The sequence below is a fragment of the Oryx dammah genome, unplaced genomic scaffold, assembly GCF_014754425.2.
Source record: "Oryx dammah isolate SB20612 unplaced genomic scaffold, SCBI_Odam_1.1 HiC_scaffold_18, whole genome shotgun sequence".
In the NCBI taxonomy this organism is placed as follows: domain Eukaryota; kingdom Metazoa; phylum Chordata; class Mammalia; order Artiodactyla; family Bovidae; genus Oryx; species Oryx dammah.
The window spans coordinates 49027242-49048769 of NW_024070202.1; the positions used below are offsets into that span (position 1 = coordinate 49027242).

The 21528-nt window shown below is 39.5% G+C and overlaps 3 protein-coding genes across 6 annotated transcripts in view; 2 read left to right on the top strand and 1 right to left on the bottom strand.

Moving 5' to 3' along the window:
* COG5 (component of oligomeric golgi complex 5) overlaps positions 1-2226 on the bottom strand; it is a 295076-nt gene extending 292850 nt beyond the window's left edge. Inside the window, exon 1 of one of the 2 annotated variants that reach the window (XM_040260820.1) lies at positions 1940-2064. In XM_040260820.1, coding sequence (XP_040116754.1) covers positions 1940-2033 — 94 coding nt within the window. In that variant the 5' untranslated portion in view covers positions 2034-2064. Of the gene's footprint in view, positions 1-1939 lie in introns of both variants that reach the window. The other variant, XM_040260819.1, reaches the window with a different exon arrangement.
* DUS4L (dihydrouridine synthase 4 like) lies at positions 2092-18934 on the top strand. 3 transcript variants are annotated; one of them, XM_040260829.1, is made up of 7 exons: positions 2092-2315; positions 7470-7606; positions 12309-12430; positions 14688-14805; positions 15866-15988; positions 16986-17212; positions 17915-18934. In XM_040260829.1, exons 2-7 carry the CDS (start codon positions 7491-7493, stop codon positions 18172-18174), a joined length of 966 nt encoding a protein of 321 aa, XP_040116763.1. In that variant the 5' UTR covers positions 2092-2315; positions 7470-7490; the 3' UTR covers positions 18175-18934. The 3 variants fall into 3 exon arrangements, 2 of the variants coding, with proteins under 2 accessions (XP_040116763.1, XP_040116762.1); XR_005724483.1 differs by having other exon boundaries at positions 2111-2315; positions 14688-14863; positions 17915-18094; XM_040260828.1 differs by lacking the exon at positions 2092-2315 and adding an exon at positions 2615-3001.
* Positions 18935-20992: 2058 nt separating this feature from the next.
* The window catches only part of BCAP29 (B cell receptor associated protein 29), a 48124-nt gene continuing 47588 nt past the window's right edge, over positions 20993-21528 (top strand). The window contains exon 1 of the mRNA XM_040260830.1: positions 20993-21079. The gene's annotated coding sequence lies outside the window, so the exon portion shown is untranslated. The remainder of the gene's footprint in view (positions 21080-21528) is intronic.

Here is a 21528-nt window from a genome sequence, read left to right on the forward strand (position 1 = left end):
ATACGGAAATTTAAAAACAAAACAAACAAAAACCATGCAACTCACAAGCCACATGAGGAAAAGTATTTCAAACGTCAAAACCTTTCATAAGATCAAGTAAGATAAGGACCAAAACAGTGTCCATTTGATTTATCCATGAAGCAAAGCAATCTCAATGGCACAGAATGACAGTAACTGGTCCTGGAGGAGGCAGGAAGAAAATCCAGAACACCAAGAGGAGCGACTGTCTTTAGGAAGCAGTAAACTTCTTTTATAATTAAAAACACCATGTAAAAGAAGAAAGGATGGCAACAGGTTCGGGCTAGTTCACAGATTTAATGGCAAGAAATCAAGGAAGCTCATGTCAGATTCTTTCAGGGAACTTGAAAACCATTTGTTGAGCTCAAAGGGAGTGGCTTGAAAAAAGTAAAGATTTAAATCACTACGGCTGAAGATGAGAAAGACAACTAAATACGAAAATACAGAAAGCAGAACTGAGGCTTATGTACCGTCCAAAAACTGATTACAATTCCTGGAGTGAAACCTACTGATATGAATACCCATGGGTGGCATGTACTACCTCCGTGCACTTCACCTGGAGAAGTTCTATTTATACTTCAAAACCAACTCCAACTAGTCTTTTTTGACATTCCCTAATCACCAACAGTTATCATCCACTTTGTATTCATGTTTTACTCCATATATAATTCTACTGCTACCATTATAATGCTATATTACAGTGTCTAACTTTATAATTTTACAGGACTATTTCCCCTACCAAAATCGTAAGCTACTTAAGAGTGGAAATTGTATGTGTAACAGGAGTCAAGACTTCATAAAACTGATTTTAAATTAAGATATAAAGATGCATTAGCCAGAGATCCTAGAGAACAGGATCTAGTTCAGAAAACAACATCATTAGTAAATCTTGGCAAAAGTATATAAATTATAATGAGAAGGCAAGAAACTAAGGGCAATAATAAAGCATACAACACAGAAAACAGCAATTTAGAACTTTATTTCATTCATTTATAATCTATTTTGTTCTACAAATGTGTACATATGCTTCTCGGTGTGATGTTCCCTTTTTTAAAACACTCTGCACCTACCATAGGTAACTCTGCAGAATATAAAAAGGGATGTTACGATGCAGTAGAAAAGACTAAGTATACAAATTATTTTTATACAAGGTAGAACGTGATGTCGATTTGGGAAGGAAATTAAGAACAGATGAGAAGGGTCTTTAGCAATTTGAACTTTATTCTGAAAGAAAACAGATTTGGAGTACGTTAACATCACTAATACAATTGTGTGCGCATCTCAAATGTAGTATGTCTAACTTTTCTTATTCCTAGCAATTTGTCCAAAACTATAAATAAACTTGACTGCTATATTCAATACATATGGTTAATCCCAGCTTGAATGAATGCTCCGAACCTTCCCCCATGTATGGTTGTGGATAAACCACAAGTAACAAACAAGCGAGCTTGTAAATGGGGCCACCTGTGCAGTCCAAGAATTTGTCAAAGGGGCGGATGTTTCCAAATCTACATAAAACGAGGCCCCCTTCATTAAGCGCGCGTCATCTGTCCTAGTTCTTACACTTTTTATGGCATTAAACGCTTCACGCTTTGGTCAAGAACTGCGGCAGCAGTAGTTCCCGGGTGCGGAAACTCGGGACATCAGCGAAGCCCCAGGAGCGTGGAGGGTAGAGCTGAAATGAGGAGCCGCCAGAAACCAGGTGTCCCCAGGGCAACCGGAAAGAAACGGGTCAGCAAGTCCCTGGGGAAACACGTTGGCAAGGCCGGCACCCAGGTGCCAGTGGGCCGGGCTGAGGGGAGTGGTCACGTCGAAACGGAAAACTTTCTGCAAAGCGACGGGTTGAATCCACCACCCAGGCCCAGGTGCGGAGCAGACAGCTCCCAAGCCGCATGGCCCGACCACAGCCCGGACCCCTTACCGTCCTGCAGGAGCTCCCGGACAGTGGCTGCAGCAGCTCCGGAACCCGGAGCCCCACGGCCAGCCATAGAGACGCCGCCGTCACCACCTTCCATGTTGGCTGGTGCGGGAGTGATGCCGTCACAGCGGCGCGCCCCGCCCAGATGATGACGCAGAATTTGGGCGCCTCCCGCTCTGTCCAGTCCGAGGCTCCCGGCAGACTAGGAGGATCCGCTCTACTGTGCTGGACCGAACGTGCCTGTGAGCGGCGTGGGGCCCGGATCTGGTGGGCACTGAGAGCCCAGCGTGTTGAGGAAGCCGAGGTCGCTGGACCGGCGCTTTCCTCCGTGTCCCGCCGCACCCCTGGTGCTAGCAGCGTTCTCTGGGCGGAGGAGAAGGTGAGCGCCAAAACGTGGCCGCGTCGTTTCCCGCTGAAGCAAGTATTTAATTAACCTAAGAACAGAGGCCTCTTGATGGAGGCAAGAGAGCGGAGGCTTCTGGGAACTTCCTTTGCACGCCTCAAGTACAGCTGGCGGGTGTTAATAGCTACCTACCTGTATCTGCTTCCCTTGTGGCTCAACTGGGAAAGAATTCTCCTGCAATGAGGGAGACATGGGTTCGATCCCTGGGTTCGGAAGATCCCCTGGAGAAGGGAAAGGTTACCCACTCCAGTATTCTGGCCTGGAGAAGTCGATGGTGTCGCAAAGAGTCGGACACGACTGAGCGACTTTCACGTCACCTGTATCTGCCACATGCCTTGCTTCGCATTCTTGGAATAAAGGCAGGCGGAGAAAGCTTCGAGAGGAAAGCTGCCACGAATGAATACTGGGGAGAATTAGGAAGAGCCGAAAATCGGAGAAGTAGGACAACTGAAACAGAAATAAGTGGGGCTCAGTCTCTACTCTCCCATGTGACAGTATCCTTAGGATTTTTCTACTGCTTAGCTTCAGCCAAGTGAGCGACACCACACTTCTCCTTATTACAAATTGATGCATTTTCCATTTTTTTGAGCTATAAGATCAAGTTAGTTCTCATTACATTGGCACTGTTCACCTCTGCTTCTCCCTCGATAAATTAATTAATAGTAAGTTAACAGGTCAGCCACACGTGTGCAAGAAGGTTAAGCATTTCTTTGTAAAAAGGTCATACGTTTTCCTTTGTGTACATTAAGTATTTACACAGGGAACCAATTTTTCCCAGTGCCAGAGCTACAGGTTCTCTTGATTCTGCTAACAGATTTTCGAGGATGTCAGATACTTAATCGTGCCAAACGCTGTTCGAGGTATTTTATATATCTAAACGTATTAGATACACATAAGAACTCAAGCAAGCAAGCCTCAGCTCACTGCTTTATGCTTAGCCTTAACGTTGTCACAGAGGTTCTTCCCTAATATATTTGATAACAATCCTGGTGTGAATAGGATTGATTGTTCTGAATGGAGGTCTCAAAAACTGCCAAGAGCAATGTGCCCAGAGTCACATTAGTTTTCATTATCAACAATACACAAAATTTGACTAATAATTTTTAAATAAGCATTGTCTCTGAATTATGGATCATTTTTCCTTTCCTGGCTGTTACCAAAAAGTTGCAGAACATTCATTCAATGAAGAATTTTGAATTTCTATCTGTATATACCAGCTTAAGTGTAAAACATTAGACTCAATTCCTGTCTTATCCCGAAGGAGCTAAGAGGTACATATAAACCCATTTAAACAAAACAATAATATCACGTGCTTTGGAGAATGTGGATTTATTTATTCTGAAGCTTGACTGCACATTAATATCACCTGGAAAGCTTTAACAACCACTGATACCTGTATCCTAAGCCCAGATATTCATATGTAATTGTTCTGGGGTATGATTTGGGCATCCTGCTTAAAATCTCCCTACCTCATTCTAATGTATAACCAAGATTGAGAACTACTGATTTCTTCATTCAGCAAAAACATTAAGGGAACCCTTCTTTGTGCCATGTAAGGGAACAAGAGTGAATAAGAATGAAATTATTCCTACTGAAGTCACACAGTGACCCAGTTGCCATTGGACTACCTTTTTAGTCTTTACCTCATTCTCACTCTTCTGTGATGTTTAAGATGCTCATCCCCTCATTCCTTTGTAATAATAACAGCCCTCTCTTGGCTTCTGAATATCACGTTTCAGGTTTATTCCTTCCAGCTCCGAAGTTCATCTCACTGTCTCCTTTATATTCAGGTTTTTTCTCCCTTTTACTTAAATGTTGGTGCTTTTAATGATTTCTACACAGTATGGTACCCATAAGTACTTTGTCCATGTTTTTAGTTTCAACATATTACCTAGAGGTTCACTTCAGTCACTCAGTCCAACGCTTTGAGACCCCATGGACTGCAGCATGCCAGACTTCCCTGTCCATCACCAACTCAAACTCATATCCATCAAGTCAGTGATGCCATCCAGCCATCTCATCTTCTGTTGTCCCCTTCTCCTGCATTCAATCTTTCCCAGCATCAGGGTGTTTTCCAAAGAGTCAGTTCCTTGCATAACATGGCCAAAGTATTGGAGTTTCAGCTTCAGCATCAGTCCTCCCAATGAATATTCAGGACTGATTTCCTTTCACATGGACTGGTTTGATCTCCTTGAAGTCCAGGAGTCTTCAACACCACAGTTCAAAAGCATGCATTCTTCGGCACTCAGCTTTCTTTATACTCCAACTTGCACATCCATACATGAGTACTGGAAAAACCATAGCTTTGTTGGCCAAGTAATGTCTCTGCTTTTTAATATGCTGTCTAAGTTGGTCATATCTTTTCTTCCAAGGAGCAAGCGTCTTTTTAATTTCATGGCTGCAGTCACCATCTGCAGTGATTTTGGAACCCAAGAAAATAAAGTCTCTCACTGTTTCCATTATCTCCCCATCTATTTGCCATGAAGTGATGGGAGCAGATGCTGTGATCTTCGTTTTCTGAATGTGTTTTAAGCCAACTTTTTCATTCTTCTTTCACCTTCATCAAGAGGCTTTTTAGTTCTTCACTTTCTGCCATCAGGGTGCTGTTATCTGCATATCTGAGTTTATTGACATTTCTCCCAGCAATCTTGATTCCAGCTTGTGCTTCCTCCAGCCCAGCATTTCTCATGATGTACTCTGCATATAAGTTAAATAAGCAAGGTGACAATATGCAGCCTTGATGTACTCCCTTCCCAATTTGGAACCAGTCTTTTGTTCCATGTTCAGTTCCAACTTTTGCTTCCTGACCTGCATACAGATTTCTCAGGAGGCAGGTAAGGTGGTCTGGTTTTCGCATCTCTTTCAGAATTTTCCACAGTTTATTGTGATCCACACACTCAAAGGCTTTGGCATAGTCAATAAGGCAGAAGTAGATGTTTTTCTGGAACTCTCTTGCTTTTTCAATGATCGAACGGATGTTGACAGTTTGATCTCTGGTTTAACATAGAGGTTAAAGACTCTCAATCTGTATCTCTAGCTTTTTCTTAAGAACCATATCTAGATAACCCTTATGAGGCATCACCACCTGGAAATCAGCTGAGTACCTCTTTGATGTGCCCAAGCATTGACTCATGTTTCCCTGCCAAAGCCTGTCCATTCTTCCTTCTGGTTCTCTGTCTCATTGATTGGAATTGCCATCCACCAGGCTCTAAAGCCAAAAATGTTGACATCATCCTAATATTCTCTCTTAGCACATATAATTCATGCTGTCATCAGGTGATTTCCAACCCTTAAATGTCTTGCTAGTTTATTTTTATTTCTGAATAGCTCCTAAATGCATTCTCTTTCCTCACTCCCAGACTCCCAGATCAGATACTCATTACATATGGCTTGGTCTACTCCAGTGGCCTCCTTACTAGTATTTTATCAACACCCCTAACCCCTCCAATGAAATCCTTCCAAGTCAGAAATCTGACCATGCTTCATTTCCTTGCTAAATTTTTTTCAATTATAACTAATGTACAAGGAGAGAATACATACCCATGGAAGCATGTCGTATGCACACATTAACTTGAGTGCACATGTAAAAATTACCCACAGAGCAGGAAAAGCCCTAGAGTATAAATCTAAAAAGTCTTAACCTGGTGTACAAAGCCCATTACTATGTAGGCACTCTCACATCCTGTCTAGTTACAGCTCAAGCAGTGCTGAACTATTCATGGTTCACTGAAAACATCAAGCATTTTCATGCTGCTATGGCGTTTTTTGTACTGTTCTCTATAACTGGACACTTCCCCAACTTCACTGACTCCTCTAGGCAGTTATTTCTACAATGCTGAAATTGTGTCTGAGTGTGTGTATTAGCGTTATTGTATGAGTTTGTTAAATACATTTTTAAAGACACCAAAAATATTTTCATCTGTGTTCTCAGCATGTAGCAGGAAATTAATCTTTGTTGAATGGAAAAAAATAAGATCAACTGGGATTCCAAGAAGATTGTCAGGGTCCTCAGGATGGGGAATTAAGAATACAGGGACTATGAGCCGAAGAAGATGGGCTCAGGGTTTAATTAAAGGTATCACTTAGTTGACACACCTACCTCTAAATGTTTATTGTCAAATGATAAATGGTGATAAACTGATAAACAGTGATCAGTAAAACTAGTTTATCTTATTCCACCTGTACATTCTACCTAAGGAAATTAAATTATTAGTTTATATTTAGGTTATATCAATACTTTCAGATTTAGCCAACCAAAAAATTTCATGGTGAGCAATTAGACTTTTCTAAAGTTGGCCAGTATTTGTTTTTAAATTACTAAGGCCAAAATTGGAATTAGTAACAACCAACACTATGAAATGATAAGATTTTAAGTACAGTACAGCAACTGTAAAACACTTAGGAATTACCTAATTTAATCACTTGTCCCTCTGGGTATAATAGTGATTTACTATGCAGCTATGTGATTACAATTGAGATTTTCATGAAACAATGTTCACAAAACATTTAAATGTTTAAAAATATAATTAAAAGTTTGTTTGCCTTCTGATTCAAATAAAAAGAATAGGATTTGAGAATAAGAATAAACATTAAACATACCAGTATATCTTTTGAAATGCTCAGTACTTAAGCTGTTCTGTTACTACCATTTAACTTTCCTGGATAAAAAAAGGTATTTCAAAGTGCCAGACATACTTAGTACTACATATGAATTGATTCAATCAAATTTCTTGGTTAAATCAGTGCCAAACAAAGTAAAATGGAAAAACTAAAATAACATGGAAAATAATAACATGTTTTAGTTTTCCACATCCTGAGCACTTATTAATTTGAGCAGAAACTGTTACTATAGTCAGTTAAGTATAAAATTCAAAACTGTTAGTTTTTGACTTGAACAAGCATAATTTATATAAAATATAAACATAATTTCACAGTGTGCTAAAAACTATCCATGACCTATAAATAAAGTCAGAATTTGGTAGTATCCTATTCAATTCTGTGAAAAGAAACTAAGATTCCTAAGCCTACAAAACCTAATGAAAAATTCATGTTCTTGGCAATTGAAATTGTAAGAATGATGGGATTCAAGTGAAAGTGCCTTCCTCCATGCAAACTAATTGTCTTTTTCAGATTTGAAACAAATCTGTTTTCATGAAGAGTGACTGCATACAAACTACATCATGTCAAGAAAGAAAAAAAGATCCTATAGAAATGTTTCATTCTGGGCAGCTGGTAAAAGTCTGTGCCCCAATGGTGCGATATTCAAAGTAAGTGTTGTTAAATGGTTAATGAGCTTAGGTGTGATTTCCTTTTTATGCTCTTACTTTTTAAAAAGGAAGACCACCCCACCACATGGATCTTCAAATGCCTAGCTTTGGGACTAGGATACAGGCTTGAGTCCTGATGCTGTTACCTCCCTGGCATGTGTATGATGTAAGGGCCACAGTATTTGTCTGTTTAAGACTGGCTTATTTCACTGAGTGTAATCCTCAAGGTTCACCCATGTGTTTCTTCCTTTTTAAGAATGTATACTATTCCATTGTGTGTATATATTACATTTTGTTTATCCATTCATTCATTCAGCCAAGCTCGAGTTCCTTCCATCTTTTGACTCTTGGGAATAATACTTCTATGAAAACAGATATATAAATATCTTTTGAGACCTTGCTTTTTCTTCTTCGGGCTATTTGCCCAGAAGTGGAATTGCTAGATTATGTGGCAATTCTGTTTTTAATTTTTGAGGAATTGCCCTGCTGTTTACTATAGTAGCTACACCATTTTACACTCCTACCAGCAGTGCACAAGAGTTTCAGTTTCTCAGCATTCTCATCAACACTTACTGTTCTGGGGGGGTTGTTGTTATTGTTTTAATAGCCATCCTAATGAATGTGAATTATCTCATTGTGGCTTTTATTTGTCTTTTTCTAGTGATGTTAAGCATCTTTTCCTGTGCTCATTGGCCATTTGGGTATCTTCTTGGGAGAAATCTCTTCAAACCCTTTGCCCATTTTTTAATCAGGATTGTTTGGTTTTTTGTTGTCCCAGTTTTGCTTGCTCATGGGTTTTAAGAGCTCTTTTTATTTTATAGACAGATCTTTTGTCAGATAGGTGGCTTACATATGTGTTCTCCTGGCATGTAGCTTGTCTTTTCATTCTCTTACCATGTCTTTTGCAGAGCAAAAGTTTTTACTTAATGATGAAGTCCATCTTATCAGTATTTCCTTTTGTAGACTGTGCTTTTGTTTTCAAGTATAAGAAATCTTTATGTAGCTCTAGATATTAAAGATTGTGTCCTACTTTTTTTTCTTAAAGTCTTCTAGTTTACGTTTTACATTTAAGTTCATAATTCCTCATTTCTATGTAAGTATGAGACATAGGCTCAGGTTGGTTGGTTTATTGTTTTTGCTGACAGTTGTCTATTCCAGCACCATTTGTTGAAAAGGCTGTCTTTCCATTATTGAATTACTTTTGCATCTTTATCAAAACTGAGCTGAGCATGTTTATATGGTTCTTTTTCTGCACTCTCTGGTCTATTGATCTATGTGTCCCTCTACCAGTACCACACAGTCTTGATTACTGTCAATTCAGTTCAGTTCAGTCACTCAGTCGTGTCCAACTCTTTGCGACCCCATAAACCGCAGCACGCCAAGCCTCCCTGTCCATCACCAACTCCCAGAGTCCACCCAAACCCATGTGCATTGCATCAGTGATGCCATCTGCGGGGGGCACTCCACAGAAAGAGAGAGGCAGTGGAACTTCCCTCAGCAAAGCCAAGGGGTCCCGAGGAGAGGTGAGTCTGCTGTCCGCCAACCCAGCCCCTCTGCAAGCGAGAGACAATCAGATGCGACAGGGGTTCCCTCTGAGCAGTTCCGCTTTATTGCCACAAGCTCTTGGTTTATAGACAAATAGGGGGGTTTTGTGAGGGACTTTCCATAGTTGTACCAATCACATTAAAGGTCAAATTGGCATGTGCCATAGTTGCACCAATCACATTAAAGGTCAAATCGTAATATGCCATAATTGCACCAATCACGTTAAAGGTCAAGTCATCATGCACTTCATTGTAACAGGAGTCTATGGTGATCACACGCTGTCCACGTGCACGGAAATCAAGAGAACCAATCAAAAACTTTAACATAGACCACACCCCTATCTCTTCCGTCAGGCGCCATCTTAGTTTCCGACCGCAAAACTAACCCATTTTTTTAAAGTTTCCCATTTAGGGCCCCACAGCCATCCAATCATCTCATTCTCTGTGGTTCCCTTCTCCTCCTGCCCTCAATCTTTCCCAGCATCAGGGTCTTTTCAGATGAGTCAGCTCTTTGTATCAGATGGCCAAAGTATTGGAATTTTAGCTTCAACGTCAGTCCTTCCAATGAACACCCAGGACTGATCCTTCAGGATGGACTGGTTGGATCTCCTTGCAGTCCAAGAGACTCTCAAGAGTCTTCTCCAACACCACAGTTCAAAAGCATCAATTCTTTGGTGCTTAGCTTTTTTTATGATCCAACTTTCACATCCATACATGACCACTGGAAAAACCATAGCCTTGACTAGATGGACCTTTGTTGGCAAAGTATTGTCTCTGCCTTTTAATATGCTGTCTAGATTGGTCATAACATTCCTTCCAAGGAGTAAGTGTCTTTTAATTTCATGGCTGCAGTGATTTTAGAGCCCAGAAAAATAAAGTCAGTCACTGTTTCCACTGTTTCCCATCTATTTGCCATGAAGTGATGGGACTGGATGCCATGATATTTGTTTTCTGAATGTTGAGCTTTAAGCCAACTTTTTCACTCTCCACTTTCACTTTCATCAAGAGGCTCTTTAGTTCTTCACTTTCTGCCATAAGGGTGGTGTCATCTGCATATCTGAGGTTATTGATATTTCTCCCGGCAATCTTGATTCCAGCTTGTGCTTCCTCCAGCCCAGCGTTTCTCATGATGTACTCTGCATATAAGTTAAATAAGCAGAGTGACAATATACATACAGCCTTGCCATACTCCTTTTCCTATTTGGAACCAGTCTGTTGTTCCATGTCCAGTTCTAACTGTTGCTTCCTGACCTGCATACAGATTTCTCAAGAGGCAGGTCAGGTGGTCTGGTATTCCCATCTCTTTCAGAATTTTCCACAGTTTATTGTAATAAATCTTGAAATTAAGTAATCTGATAAATCCCACTTTTCTTTTTCAAAATTGTTTTAGCTGTTTAGTTTCTTTGCCTTTCCAAATGAATTTTAGGATGATCTTTTCTCTACCTACAAAAAAAAATCTTAGTGGAATTTTCATAAGAATTGTATCTAATATGCATATCAATTTGGGGAGAATTGAATTCCTTGTTGTGTTGAGTCTCCTTATGAACACAGTATCTCTCATTTATTTATATCTTCTTTGATTTCCTTCATTAATGTTAAGTGTTATATAGTTTTCAGCATACAAATTCTGTCCATATTTTGTAAGGCTTACACTCAGTTATTATACTTTTAATTTTGGTGCTCATGTGTTCATTGCTGGTATATAGAAGTAAAATTGCTTTTTGTGTTTTATTCTTACATTCTGTGAATTTGCTATGTTTACTTATTGCTTCTAGGAGGTTCCTCTTATAAATTCCTTAGGATTATCTAAGTAGTTATGTCACTTGCAAATAGAGATAGTTTTACTTCTTCCTTTGTGTCTGATGCCTTTTATTTCATTTTCATGGCTCATTGCACGGCCTAAAGTTCCAACACCGAGCTGAGTAAGAATGATGAGAGCAGACATCTCTCCCTTGTCCTTGATCTGGTGGGGAAAGGATTCTTTCACCTTTAAGTATCATATGAAGTGTAGAATTTTGTGTGTGTGTTCCTCATCAACTTGAGAAAGTTCCCTCTATTCCTGTTTTTCTGGGAGGTTTTAGTTTTTAATCCTGAATGTTGTTTTGTCAAGCGCTTTTTCTGCATCAGTTGATACAGTCATGTGATTTTTTTTCTCTAGCCTGTTAATACGGTGGATTACAGTGCTTGATTCTGAATGTTGAAACTTCTGCTCTAACTAGCTTTTTCTGATACCACCACAGCAGGGGAAGGATGAGAAAGCACCACCTCATTACTCTTAGGTAGAGGTAGAAGTCTAGGTTTTCCACTTGGTCTCCTTTGACACCCCAGGGGCATAAGGCTCCTCATTACCACTGAGCAGGGCTAAGAGTTCCAGCTCCACATGCAGGGGGTGGCCTGGTAACTGCTGGGCAATGATGAAAGGCCTGGCTCTTCACTAAGCATTCTCTGACACTGTTCCTGGGGTGAGGGAGAAGGCTGCCTTGCTGCTGCACTGTTGGTGTGGAATTCCAGGCTCCCCACTTGGTCTCCACTGGTAGCCTCCTTGTTTCTGGCCAGCAAGAATTAAAGTCCCAGTTTCCTACCTGGCATTCCCTAACACCACTGTGGAGGGGTGTTAGAGAACTTTGTGACAGCTTTGGAAGGCTAGAAGTCGAGGCTCCCCACTCGAGCTTTACTTGTGGAGATGCAGGCCACAGATTTTTCTCTGGTGTTGGGCTAGCGTAGAGTCATTATTACCTAAAAGCTTGCTAAGCTGCCCCCTTCTTGGTCCTTGGGGTGAAATGAGCGGGCTTTTGCTGGGGATGTTTTTGTCTGCATCCATTGCTGTTTTCCAGGTTGCCAGCTTCTTCAGTTTCAAACCTAGGATATTTGAGGGAAAAACAAAACTCGGAGAACTCACCATTGTCTTTCCTTAGGTCCTGCCCAAGGTCACTAGCCTGTCTGCTCTCTTCTCTCCCCCTTTCAGAGTTTGCTTATGTTTGTTTTGTATATAATATCCAGAGTTTTTAGTTACACTAAGCAGGAGGGACAGGAAGAGTACATCTACTGCAACTTTCCGTAGCAGAACTTTTATTAATATTTAATGAATAACTAAACTCTGAAGAAGATAGGATTATCATGCATTCTGAATGCCTAATTAAACTTTTATATGCTCACAGGTTGTCTTTTAGAACACTAGTCAGAAAATACGATTGTGATCTATGCTATACACCGATGATAGTTGCTGCTGATTTTGTCAGATCTGCAAAAGCCAGAGACAGTGAATTTACCACAAATCAAGGTATGTGAAAGCCAGAGTTTGCTGTCTTTGTAAAACTTAAAAAACAAAACAACAACAAAAAAAAAACTCAACACTCTTGTCTAATCAGACAACAGAATTCGAAGAGTTTATTTTAAAATCTTTCGGTTTTCTATAAATTTTTAATAAGTTTGATACAATGTGTTTTTCCTCAGTGCCTTGTAAACTGTGAATAATTTATCAAAGTGTAAGTCAGCCTCCATTCAGGGCCCCATTCCCTCACCTGACAGATTCCTATCTCACTGCCGCCAGCCATATCCCATCCCAAACTGTCCTGCAGACAGCTCCAAGTGAGCACTCTAGAACTTAAGTTTGATCACTTCTTTCCCCTAACTCAAAATCTTCCTTAGACCTCTCATCACCTAAAGCAGTGGTTCTCAAAGTGATTTCCCAGACCACTTAGCATCAGCATTTTCTGAAAACTCATTAGAAATGGAAATTCTAGACTCCACTCCAAGCCTGCTTAATCAGAAACTCTGGGTATGTCACAAGCAATCTGTGTTTTTAAAAGCTCTTCAGGTGCTTCTGAGCTTGCTAAAGATTGAGAGCCACTGACCTAAAGAGGAAAATCCCAGCATGTGTAGATAATATAAAGTTCTTCATGATCTAGAACACTGAACACATGTTCTGCCGCTTTATCTTCCATCAGTTTTTCTCCATGGCCCACCGACTTTATTCTTCAAAATACTAAGTTATTTTAAGTCCCTGAACATGCCCTAATCTCTCACACGGCTCCACCTAGAGTATCCTTCTTAGTCAGGCCTGTCCCCTTATCCCTGTCTCTTTGGGAAAGGACACTTCATACTTCTTAATGCTCTAAAGTTGTGACCAAGGAACTCTCCTAATCACACTCCATTTATGTCCATTGCCTACGCACAGACTTTTTGTTGTACTTAATCGTACTGTACTGTGATTTCCTCCTTACGTGTCTGTCTCTCCCACTAGACTATGGGCTTCTTGAGGGTTGGAATTTTTTTCTTTTGGATTTGTATCCTCAGCTTCTAGCCCAGCATTAAAAATACATTTGACCAATAAATGATGGTTAAATTGAAATTTTATAACTCTCTTGATTTAGGAAGCAGAAAGAACCCTACCTATATCCTCAGGAAAAAGCTTATTCTCCTATCCTCTGATAATCCTGTAAATCAGTAGATTTTCATAGAAATTCTGAGTCAGTAGAACTAGAGCCATAACAAGAAGTCTGCATTTTGGTAAATGCCCAGTAAATCTCATACAGGTAATCTAAGAAAAACCTTTAGAAACGTCAAAATACGTCTATTCAAAATCTAACATCCAAAGATGAGGAAAATGTGTCCTTTAAAACCTAGGAAAGCTCTGATACATTTGGCTATATTAAAATTTAGACTGTTATATATAAGGAAAGGGCACAGATAATACTCAAAGACAAACTAAAAACTGGAGAAAATAGAATATTTTTATGCTTATGATAGATAGCAGAGCTAATTGTTTTATTTTTAAATTTAAATAATAAAAAGGGAGCAACCAAAAGAAAAGTTGCACATAGAGAACTCTACAAAAAGTAAGGAGAGAAAGGCTACAAATAAAAAATATGTTGTTATATATACAGTGTAGGATAAGTTGTAAGGAAACCAGAACTGTCTCCATATTGGTGTATATATATATATATATCGGTAAACTCTTCTAAGAAAATTTTATAGTATCTTTCAAGATGTTAATACCTGCCCAGCAGTTATACTCCTAGGAATTTACTTCATGAATATACTCACAAAAAGATGTATATAAGAGTATCTTCATTGCAATATTGTTTGCAAGAGTCTCAAATAAAAAAGTCTGTAGTTCACCGTCATAGTGGAATATGCACTAAAAACAGGAAAATAGGTCTGCATATAGATCTCAGGTATATCAGGGGAAAACACCATAGAGATAGCAATGTATTTAGAATGTTCAAAGTTGCTTAAATTTTACAGGTCTTAGTAATGTTTTAGAATGCGGTATAATCTCACCTTTAGGAAAGGAGTCTGTTTGGCAAAAGTGTTATACTTTTCATTTTGTCAAATTTTGTACTGTTTGAATTTGTACCAAGTCTAAATTGCATGTAATAATTTAAAATATTTTAAGTTGTTTTAATGCTATATGGTTTGAACACATGCTTCTTAGTCTAAAAATAGAATTTTATCCTGTACAAACATTAAAATTTGTTATCTCATGTGTGTGTGTGTTTCTGTGAATTTTAATGTTGAGCTATTCATTTTATCAGGTGATTGCCCATTGATTGTTCAGTTTGCTGCTAATGATGCAAGACTTTTATCTGATGCTGCTCGTATAGTCTGTCCTTATGCGAATGGAATAGACATTAACTGTGGTTGTCCTCAGAGGTAAAGCTCAAAGAAGTTGGAAGAATTCTCAAAAAATTAGGAAAAACTAGTGAACATGGTAAACTATCATTCTGGTATTCCAAAAACTGAAAAGTAAGGAAAATAGACGTAAAGAACTTGGGCTCTAAGCAGCAAGAAAAACTAAGGAAATATTAGTTAGAAACACACATGCAAAGATATTTTCTGATGGCTGCAACAGTGTATAGACCCTTGACAAGTTTTTGCCTCACCTCACCACTAGAATTTTTTTATGTGTGGATCTGCCTTGAACCTCATCCATAAAGTAGTTATGTGAGACTCTGATGTTTATAACAACTCCTAAAATGTATTTTTACTGCTATGTTAGACATACTTGCTCCAAGCACTGTGATTCTATGATTTCGGAGATCACCACTTGTTTTCTCTTACTTAATTTCAGTTGTAAGAATACCTTCTTATAATTACCTTTTCCTCTTATACTACAGTTACTTGGTTGAGTCTGAGTAACTGGGTGTTGATAGAATGTGCTTAATTTGATGATAATATCCTTACCTCTTGGCACCATACTAGATTATCTGTCAATAATTCAAAATATGTTCAAAGAATGAAGTCAAGGTTTTACATATAGCATAATCCAAATCAGATTAGACATGTTTGTATACTCATTAGTAGAGTTCAGTAAGCTGTTTAGTGGTGTTGGAATGCTGTAAGCCAAAAATATCTTTCTACTCTTAAGATTAATAAAACTTCTTGTTATGTATAATAAACATCACATTTGGAGTTGAAAAACTCTGAAGTAATTACAATTAATTACAAATACTTAAATCTGTTTTGGTTGAATGAACTTGAATTTTCTCACTTGCCAGTGAAAACCATTTCCCCTAAATACTTCTTGATCTGGGAACATGTTTTCCTAATCTTGATACACTTAGAAATGTTGGATCTATGAATTTTAAAAATTATGGTTCCACTCCAGATAGCTAGGTAGAGAAATAGATAAATGCACTTACTGTGCTTTTAGAATTGCATCTTCTCTTCCAGTTGTTTACCATTTATTTGTTGTTATGTTTACTTTATGAAGGTGGGCATTGGCAGAAGGTTATGGAGCTTGCTTAATAAACAAGCCAGAGCTTGTTCGAGACATGGTGAAACAAGTAAGAAATCAAGTGGAAAACCCCAGATTTTCAGTATCTATTAAAATAAGGTAAAGGTAATATTTTAATCTCTTGGTATGATAGTCCGTCCATTACTCAGGAAATAAAAGAATATTCCTTTTGTCTGAAGATGTGGAGATGTCTCCTTTTAGTATGCAGGCATCTGCGTGCATGCTCAGTTGCTTCAGTCATGTATGACTCTTTGTGACCTCGTGGACTGTAGCCCACCAGGCTCCTCCTCCATGGGATTCTCCAGGCAAGAATACTGAAGCAGGTTCCCATACCCTCCTCCAGGGGATCTTCCCGACCCAGGGATCAAACCTATGTCTCCTATGTCTCCTGCATTGCCAGACAGATTCTTCAGCCACTGAGCCACCTGGGAAGCCCCACATAGGCATCTAGAATATGAAAATGTTGAAACAAAGATGCTTAGTGAATTAATAGATACCGTAATTTTTATTTATAATTTAAAACAATTTCTTCTTATTTAACAAAAATTAAAATATCCCTTTATTATTAAAAAACTCACTCCCAAAAGAAACAGCTCTTTCCACGTACTATTGAAATAACTAATGCTAAGAAAAATTTCTGATACCAAGAGTAGAAAATAGGAATAATACATGCACTAAAATTTCACATCAAAAATGAAAAATTATAGTTTTTTGGTGACAGCTTAAAAACATTTTGATAAATTATTATAATTCTCCCACTTGTGGATTGGAGCATGCACAGCAAATATTACATAGCAACTTTCAATGCATCTATGATAGTACTTTGATGAATCTTTCAGTTATCAAAGCCAAAAAAGAGCCACACTAGGTAACAGTTCTTTGCCATCCTGTTATTGCCAATGGTGAAATAGCTAAACTCAAGATCTTGAATGGGAACTTATACCTGAACAAAACTTTACTGATAGTGGTATGTGGTGATAATATGAACAGCATAGCTAAATTAAATAATGTAGTAGATGAAATAATGTTCTGTTTATTGATATTAGTATTAAGATTTGTGTGCTGTAAAAAGATAGATATGATTTTGAAATTATAGGATCCACGATGACCTTACAAGAACTGTAGATCTCTGTCGAAAGGCTGAAGCAACAGGAGTTTCCTGGATTACAGTCCATGGAAGAACTGTTGAGGAAAGACATCAGCCAGTTCACTATGAGGCCATTAAAATAATTAAGGAAAGTATGTCTATACCTATAGTTGCTAACGGAGACATCAGAAGCTTAAAAGAAGCAGAAAATGTGTGGCATATTACTGGGACAGATGGTAAGAAATAAGTCCTTTGACTTTTTTGTTTTTTAATTAGAAAAATTAAAAAATGGGGGTGGGAGAGTAATGTTAATGTGGTTTTCATTATTTTTCTTCCAAATGGAGCCATATTTTCCTGTTGTACCAATGTAAGCTAAGCAGTTTACTAAAATGTTAATCCTTTGACTTAGGAACAACAGATTATTTTAATTGGAGTGAATTAGTTCAGGTACTTCCCTGCCACCGTCTCATCCACTGAGTGACCAGTAGAGCCTACAGAATAGAAATGAGAATTTGTAAATGGAAGAGTGGTTATAGGAGCCAAAGAAACCCCAGACTGCTATGCAGTTTCATCATCCACCTCAACTTTGGCATATCAAGCCCTGTGATACCTATTGCTAGATGAGAGAATGCAAATAAACTTAACTTTAAGCAAATCCAATTTATAACAATCCAGGTTTACCCTGAAAAAAAACCCAAAACTAATTTTTAATGTAGAAGTATTTAAAACGTTAAAAAAGAAAGTCTTACAAGTTGCATTTACACTTGATTGGTTTATAAAAAGTATAAAAATGAATTGTTTAATAAGAATGAGACTAAGGGCATTGTAAAATCTGGTAATAAATTATTTTTTAATATTGTCAGTCTGTTTCATTGAGTTTGACCCCATAACCATGAGTTCTTAATGTGTGGACAAATGAAATATGCTTTAATTTGTAGGTGTGATGGTTGCAAGAGGACTCTTAGCAAACCCGGCCATGTTTGCTGGATATGAGGAAACCCCACTGAAATGCATCTGGGACTGGGTTGACATTGCTCTTGAACTTGGAACTCCTTATATGTGTTTCCATCAACATTTAATGTATATGATGGAAAAGATAACTTCAAGGCAGGAAAAAAGAATATTTAATGCTTTGTCAAGCACATCAGCAGTCTTAGATTATCTTACAGACCATTATGGGATTGACCGGACTTCCTGAATTATTTTCTTTCTTCAGTGAAACCATCGAAGGTCACATCTTGGTTTTTACTTTGAATCAGTGACTCTAAAACATTAATATAAAAACAATGCCCTGACAGAATTTTTAAAAATCACTCCTGGACCACATCCTCAGAGATAGATTCTGGTTCAGTAGATCTCTAGGGTAGACCCAAATTTTAATTTTAAAAAAGATCCTAGGTGTTTCAAACATTGACGGACCTTTCTCTGAATCCTATTATGAATTAAAATGTGAGAATTTTTTTCCTAAAGGAATCACGTTTTTAACATTTTTAAATAAATAAAACTTTTTTTAATACTAAAAATATGGCTCATATGGTATCTGTTAGTTAACATGAAGTGTTTTAAATGAAAATCAGTGTAGAAAAGTGAAACAGCAAATGCCAACATCTATATGAAATGAAAAGGAAAAAAATTCTGTATAGAACTGCTTTCAGGGCTTAAATTCAAAGTTTAGGTTGGAAAATTAAACTGCTACTTCCTAATTCATGAATTACACACCTTATGGCATTTGTTTTAAATTGTATGTAACAAATTAATTAGATGTGATGTTTTCTGTAATTTAAAACTAAGGGAGACTTTCCTGGTGGTCCAGTAGTTAATACTCCTCCTTCCAGTGCATGGAGGTGCAGGTTCAATGCCTGGTTGGGAGCCAAGATCTCAACCTTTAATGCCTCGCAGCCATTAAAACCCCAAATGATCTACATCAAAAATAAAAAATCTTTATTAAAAAAAGCTAAGATTCTGTGAAATTCTTTAAATGACATTATATTTGTTACATTTCAAGCCTTCTAAATTCTTAGAAGATTGAGAGCTTGGTAAATATCAGTTCAGTTCAGTTGCTCAGTCAGGTTTGACTCTTTGCTACCCATGGACTGCAGCACCCCAGGCTTCCCTGTCCATCACCAACTCCTAAAGCCTACTCAAACTCATGTCCATCACATTAGTGATGCCATCCAACCATCTCATCCTCTGCCGTCCCCTTCTGTCACCTTCAATCTTTCCCAGCATCAGGGTCTTTTCAATGAGTCAGTTCTTCACATCAGGTAGCAAAATACTGGAGTTTCAGCATCAGTCCTATATATAAATGATACTGTTAATTTCTATCTCCTACATCTTAAATAAAAAATTTGGTCAGTAGTCTAGAGATAATTACACAGTTGGCCCTTGGTGCTAAAATATTTTATATATGGAACTGGAGCATCCACAAATTTTGGTACCTGCAAGAGTCCTAGAACCAATGCCCCACACATACCAAAAGACAACTGTGTACTGGAAACATGATTTCCTGGAGAAGAGTAACCAGGTTTTATTTAAAAACCTAATTTCCCTAACAGTTTTCGTAATGTTATTTTCATGCCTCCCAGCAGTTGAGGATAATTTTAACTTTGGAGTCCCACGGCTTAGGGAATACCCTTGGCAGCACGATGGTTAGCTTTCCCAGCTTTCACTGTCAACTGTGCTGGTTCAGTCTCCAGGTCAGGGAACTAAGACTGTCACAAGCCGAGTGGCATGGCACAGCCAAAACACTGAAAAAGTTTTTAAAAGTTCATGGTTTGGAGATACTGCTAATGGAATTTTGTTGGAGGTGAAGGTGCCACTGCAAGAATTACCTCGATTTGTTAAAAACAGTTCTATAAGATAGTGGCCTATATCACCAACATAAACTTATAAGCAGTTATCTAGAACTGGTTGATTCACGAATTTGGGAATATGAGATAAGTCCATTTTAACATAAGCACCCTGTTGTAATATTTTTTAAGGTACACTGTGCTTTCATTTTTCAGTTAATGGATTTTTAAAGATAACTGCTTTTCATTAAATATGAGTACCATATTAGCACACAGGGAGTTATAGTCAAAACGTAGTCATTTTTAAATTTGTTAATTAACTCTGAGGTGAATTACATGTGTTGTGAGGACGATAGCATAATTAGAGTAAGGTGCACAGCGTTTCCAAGGAGCCAGTGTAAAGGGCAAGGAGTTCTAAACGCGCTTCATTTTTTGTTTCCTTTGTTAACCTGTGTTGTCTATATTTGTGACAAAGAGAAAACACTGACTTAAATGTGTTTTTATATTCAATAACCACCTCTCATTTTTACCATTTATTTAATGTTCCCAAAATAATCCTCTACAGGAGAATACTTTGATGTCATTTCTAGTATGTTGTTAATATTGGGGTAAAAAACTGTCATAATTTGAGCGTATTCACGTAATCTGAATACCCGGAAAAGAGTAATTGAAAAAAGGTAGCCGTACCCACGTTGTTCTCCTTTCCAAAGTGTATTTCCTCTTCCGAGCCCATGGACAAAAGGGGAAACCCTTACACGAAATGTTGGACGCTACCGATTCCCCTACATTTTCAGAGAATGCGGCGCAATCACCAGATCCTGGCCTTTCTGATATATAACTTCTAGCTTGTTCTGGCCAACGAAATTGTCCACAGTAAACTACAGACCAGGAAGGAGTGTTTTAACCACGGTCACTAATTGGCAGCACCCTAACTCGCTCGCCCCGATGCCACTCTCTCTCGCCGGACCCCACAAGCTCTTTCAAAACGTCGGTTAACCTTCCACCCAAACCACACTTTATTAGAAATGTTAAGCTGGCTCCTCTGAAGACGTTGCCCTTGGGAGCCCCTAAGCAGCAGATCGAAGTCTCCGTCAGCCCGTAACTCCACCGCCCAATTAGAAAACAGTTAACGCTAACCCTCGCGTTCGCACCGCCTGGCGTGTCAGCCGGGCCCCGCACCCAGGCCGGAGCTCGGGAAGGGTCCGGCGGGGGCGGCGGGGGTGGGGCACGCTCCCCTCGCCCCGCCGCGGCGTGTGACGTCCCGCGCGTCGGCGGCCGCGGAGCAGCGCGGGGAGTCAGGCGGCCGCAGGCGGGGTAAGGCTGGGCGAGAGCCCCGCGGGCCTCCAGGCGGCGTGGGGCGCGGGGTCGCGCTGCTATCGCCGCGGTTGGTCCGCGGGGCCGGCCCTCCCCTCGGCGCGTTCGCGGAGCGAAGCGGGAGTGGGGGTGGGGGTGGGGGTGGGGACCGGGCTCGGGCGTTAGCGGAGGCTGGCGTTGGGCAGCTGACGCCGTGAACCTGGACCGAAAGCACGACCGCGGTGCCGCCTGGCCGGTTCCGTAAGGCTCGCCGGGGAGGTGCCGACCCGGGCCTCTGGGCCCACCCTCGACCGGCTCCCTCCTCTCGCCTTTCCCCTCCCCGCCCCGGGTCACTGCCGGCGCCTCCCATTTAGGGGAGTGTCGGACCCCCGGAAACCTCCAGGACGGAAACCTCGCGCCCCAAGGGCCTCTCCTTAAACCGAATTTTCTTTGAAAGGCAACTGAGTGAA